The sequence below is a fragment of the Cebus imitator genome, unplaced genomic scaffold, assembly GCF_001604975.1.
Source record: "Cebus imitator isolate Cc_AM_T3 unplaced genomic scaffold, Cebus_imitator-1.0 Scaffold8, whole genome shotgun sequence".
In the NCBI taxonomy this organism is placed as follows: domain Eukaryota; kingdom Metazoa; phylum Chordata; class Mammalia; order Primates; family Cebidae; genus Cebus; species Cebus imitator.
In genome coordinates, this window is record NW_016107323.1 from 8,685,728 (window position 1) to 8,690,859 (window position 5,132).

A 5,132-nucleotide genomic window follows, 5' to 3' on the forward strand; every position below is an offset into this window, starting at 1 on the left:
AAAAAAAAAAAAAAAAAAAAAAAGATGGGCATATGTTACAATTGTATTTCTACTAATGAATTTAGAAATACATCTAGAATTACAATTCTACCTTAGAAAACATATCAACAATCTTAAGTGAAAATGTTGTAAATCAAACATAGCTAGTATCATACAGTTTCAATAACACAGTTTCTATGGCAAACAGATTTTTAATAACCTTTACCTGTGTACTAAACTTTATCAGCACCATATATTGGTTGGGAGTAGAGTCTCTGATGATTTTCATTTGTTCAATTACTTCATTAAATGGGGCGACAAACTTCATAAGGTCATGACTAGTCATTGCAGCAGGGACTGTGAGAATACACAGCATGGCACTGCGCCTCACGTCTTCTTTTAAGGAGGTCATCTTACTAATAAAACAATAGAATGACTTGAGTAGATGAGGTATGGTTCATTCAAACAACACTAATCAGACAACTTTTACGTCCAAGAAAATAGGAAAAAATAAAAATTGTAATATGTCACAAATGAACTGTTCTACATTATACCCACTGAAATTTTTAATCTTCAGTTCAAGGTTTGTTATGGTTCAAATCTGCATTAGGCAAATTTGCAGTGTTTTACTCTCATCAATGTTTGAATAATACTCTGTCACTGAGTAAGTTAAAAGCACAACTCTGGCTATGGATCTCTCTCAAAGGGCCTAGAAAAAGAGCTGTAAATATAAGAGAGAATGCTAAACCATGAGGATGTAACTGAAAATTTCAGGAAGTGTTCCTAGGCTGGGGTGGCTGGAATAGTAGAATAGAGAGAGGAAAGAAAAACCTCCAACAATGTAATTTGTGTTTTGTAATGCTGTGAACTCACTTGACAGTTGTGATCCGAAATGGCTACCTGGGCTGGGTGCAGTGGCTCACAACTGTAATCCCAGCCCTTTGGGAGGCTGAGGTGGGCTGATCACCTGAAGTCAGAAGTTCGAGACCAGCCTGGCCAACATGGTGAAATCCCGTCTCTACCCCCTCCAACCATAATAAAAAATTAGCTGCGTGTGGTGGCATGCACCCATGGTCCCAGCTACTCTGAGGAGAGAGAATTGCTTGAACCTGGGAGGGGAGGTTGCAGTGAGTCGGAATCGCACCACTGCACTCCAGTCTGAGTGCTGGAGTGAGACACTGTCTCAAACAAAACAAAACACAAAATGGATACCTGAACAGTCACTGTTTTCCGAATAGGGATGTGGCAAACAAGTTAGCACAAGAAAAGCCTTAAGGTATCAGCTATCAATTATCCAGGGAGGTAATGGCCAGGCTTGTGGATTATCTAGCCAAATGCTTCCTTTCCTTGGGGCTCCAGCAAGACTTTTGACCGAACCACAGAAAATGGTAAAAAGAGGTGATAAAATTGAAATGAGTTAACTGACTTCTTAGCAGCCTCTTCAGTAAAGATTTGGTGGGGACATGAGACTACAATGACTCTGTGGATCATTTTCTTTGTCCTTTCAATTCCCCAATCACCTTCCATGCCCATCAGCTAAGAAAACATTTTCCAACGTATTTTCTGGCATTTCTCTTATAAGGAAAAGCTTTGACCCAATCCACAAGATTAATCAAATGTAAAACATCTGAGAATTTTCTAACACACAATACACAAAAGTGTTATTTTAAAGCTTAAAATAATACCCACTTCCCTCCAAAGCAAGAGACTACCCTATAGCAAAGAACAAAAAACAAGAAATTAGGACAAATCCAAAAGAAAAAAGGGTTTTCTTACTTTGTCTTATATAGGTGCATAATACCATGAACTATTTCAACTGATGGATTTCCACTGAAGAATGAAATCTGGTCTGGAAGCTGTTTGGATGGAGAATCGGGGGCAGCATTTAGGCATTCCTTACTGTGATCTTTACTTCTTTGGGCAGTGGGGGATTCTTCTGAAGACTTCCTTTCTTCCACTGTAGTTTTTAGTTCATCTTTCACCAATTAAAAAATAGCAGATTATAAATGGATAGGACATATGCTGAAGGGCTCGAACTAGATTAAAATTTCAAGTCAGAGGAATAAACTTTGATAGAGTAATTATATTGCGTTGGAACCGAATCAGAAGGAGGAGGGGAAAAAAAAGAGTAATTACAATGTAATGCATTAAGAGTTATATTTGTAGAACAGCTGAGTTTATGAGAGGATCATACATTAAAGCTCTCTTTGCCCCATAAAAATCTCATTAACATCATGAGAAACTCAAGGATGGCTATTACATTTGGCAATACCATAATGCAAGCGGGTGCTTCCGTTATGAAATCCTAACTGGGAAAAACATTCAAGACTACTAAGTTTGAAATCCAAACCTACCAGTTCTGACCACTTCCATGTTGGAGATGTAGTACTATCTACACATCCACTTCCACAGATGAAATGAGTTGGCTGAGCAGGGGAAGGCACAACATGTTTATCTGGACACATTCATGATCTGCCACTGAACTAGGTGGTAAGTTCTCCCTGGTGGCTGGGTGTGGTGGCTCACACCTGTAATTCCAGCACTTTGGGAGGCCAAGAAGGGTGGATCACTTGAGGCCAGGAGTTCGAGACCAGCCTGGCCAACATGGAGAAACCCTGTCTCCACTAAAAATACAAAAATTAGCCAGGTGAGGTAGAGGGCGTCTGTAATCCCAGCTACTCAGGAGGCTGAGGCAGGAAGATTGCTTGAGTCCAGGAGGTGGAGAATGCGGTGAAACAACATTGTACCACCGCACTCTAGCCTGGGCAACAGAGACCCAGTCTCCACTAAAATGTGGCTTAACGATGTCATAAAAAGCACACAGGCAGTGAAAAAGTATGCTAGATGTTAAAATCGTAGGCTTATCAAACACCATGTATAAAATAGGAAACCAGGGTTCACGTTACAAAAGACAGTCCCGGGTTTTAGAAAGCATACCTGGGATGGACTTCATTGTCTCAATGATCACATCTGTCATTTCTCGACGGCCGAGATGCTGATGGATAATTGCTGCTTTCTCTCCTGGTGACTTCCCTTCTAAACAGGCTACAGCTGAAGCTAGTGTTGTCTTTTTGATCTCCTCATCAGACATTTCCCCCGCTAAAGAACACATGAATGATTAATACTAGGTAATAAAACAAGCTCCTCTTTATTCTCTATTCATCCATTATTAGGTTTCCCTTTTCTTTCTACTGCCTTCCACCAAGATGATAAGAAGCCTTTGTAGTATCCATCTCACTCACCTCTGGGACCACTGTGGAAACAGTCAATAAGTAGCCAGGAAAATATACTCAGAAATGCAGGGCTGTTCTACTGAAATCATGCACTTATTTTTATTTTTATTTTATTTTAATTTTTTTTTTGAGACGGAGTTTCACTCATGTTACCCAGGCTGGAGTGCAATGGCGCGATCTCGGCTCACCGCAACCTCCGCCGCCTGGGTTCAGGCAATTCTCCTGCCTCAGCCTCCTGAGTAGATGGGATTACAGGCACGCACCACCATGCCCAGCTAATTTTTTGTATTTTTAGTAGAGATGGGGTTTCACCATGTTGACCAGGATGGTCTCGATCTCTTGACCTTGTGATCCACCCGCCTTGGCCTCCCAAAGTGCTGGGATTACAGACTTGAGCCACCGCGCCCGGCCTTTATTTTATTTTTTAATTTTTATTTTATTTTATTTTTTTTGAGACGGAGTTTCGCTCTTGTTACCCAGGCTGGAGTGCAATGGCGCGATCTCGGCTCACCGCAACCTCCGCCTCCTGGGTTCAGGCAATTCTCCTGCCTCAGCCTCCTGAGTAGCTGGGATTACAGGCACGCACCACCATGCCCAGCTAATTTTTTGTATTTTTTTTTTAGTAGAGACGGGGTTTCACCATGTTGACCAGGATGGTCTCGATCTCTTGACCTCGTGATCCACCCGCCTCGGCCTCCCAAAGTGCTGGGATTACAGGCTTGAGCCACCGCGCCCGGCCTTTATTTTTATTTTTTGAGACAGTCTCACTCTGTCATCCAGGCTGGAGTGCAGTGGTGTCATCTTGGCTCACTGCAACCTCCTCCTCCTGGGTTCAAGTGATTTTCCTGCCTCAGCCTCCTGAGTAGCTGGGACTACAGGCATGCACACCACGTCTGGCTAATTTTTGTATTTTTAGTAGAGATGGGGCTTCACCATGTTGGCCAGGCTGGTCTTGAACTCCTGGCCTCAAGTGATCCACCTGCCTCAGCCTCGCATAGTGCTGGGATTAAAGATGTGAGCCACTGTGCCAGGCCCAAAATCCTGGACTTTAAAGCAAATTTACAAAAGAGAGTCCCTAATATATGCTTTGTCAGGGCAGGGACTATGCCTGTTTTGCCTACCACTGTATTCCTACCACTTACACCACAATGCCCAGCACATAGAGGAGGCTCTCTTGAATATCTGATGAATAAATGGCTACATGACTGACCCATGCAGATGTCTGTATGTGGCTAATATCAATTTAGCTGACTTTCAGAACTCAGAAGCCACTTAAGCCTTTGGAAAGATGCTCATAAGCTATTAAATCATATTCAATCTTTAATTTGCAGCTCTAAAGGTCACACACCCAGGAAGTTTCCAATGACACCATCCCTACCTGCCCCTGTCCCTCTCTCCAAACCAGACACATTTTCTTGTAATAGCTTTCCAAACTGTTTCTTCTTTCCTTCATAGCACTTACCACAGTTGTAATTCTACACTTACTCTGCACTTAATTCATCTGTTTCCTTCAAGAAACTGCTGGTGCCATTAAAGCAGAGATCCTATCTGATTCAGCACATAAGGAAAGCTCCAGCACATGTGAGTATGAAATAAGTTATTTTATTTTTATTTTTTTGGAGATGGAGTTTCACTCTTGTCGCCCAGGCTGGAGTGCAATGGCAGGATCTCAGCTCACCACAACCTCTGCCTCCCAGGTTCAAGCAATTCTCCTGCCTCAGCACCCGGAATAGCTGGGATTACAGACATGCACCACCATGTCCAGATAATTCTGTACTTTTAGTAGAGACGGGGTTTCTCCATATTGGTCAAGCTGGTCTTGAACTCCCGAACTCAAGTGATCCGCCTGCCTTGGCCTCCCAAAGTGCTGGGATTACAGGCGTAGCCACTCACCCGGCCTTTTTTTTTTTTTTTTTTAAA

General features: G+C 42.4%; 1 protein-coding gene across 5 annotated transcripts in view; it reads right to left on the minus strand.

Moving 5' to 3' along the window:
- Window positions 1-5,132, minus strand: part of LOC108313943 (BRCA1 associated protein) — a 44,521-nt gene that overhangs the window by 37,814 nt on the left and 1,575 nt on the right. For 4 of the 5 annotated variants that reach the window (XM_017542621.2, XM_017542630.2, XM_017542640.2 and 1 more), the window contains exons 2-4: window positions 2,917-3,078; window positions 1,756-1,954; window positions 206-395 (exon numbers count right to left, since the gene is read on the minus strand). In XM_017542621.2, coding sequence (XP_017398110.1) covers window positions 206-395; window positions 1,756-1,954; window positions 2,917-3,078 — 551 coding nt within the window. The remainder of the gene's footprint in view (window positions 1-205; window positions 396-1,755; window positions 1,955-2,916; window positions 3,079-5,132) is intronic. The other variant, XM_017542610.2, reaches the window with a different exon arrangement.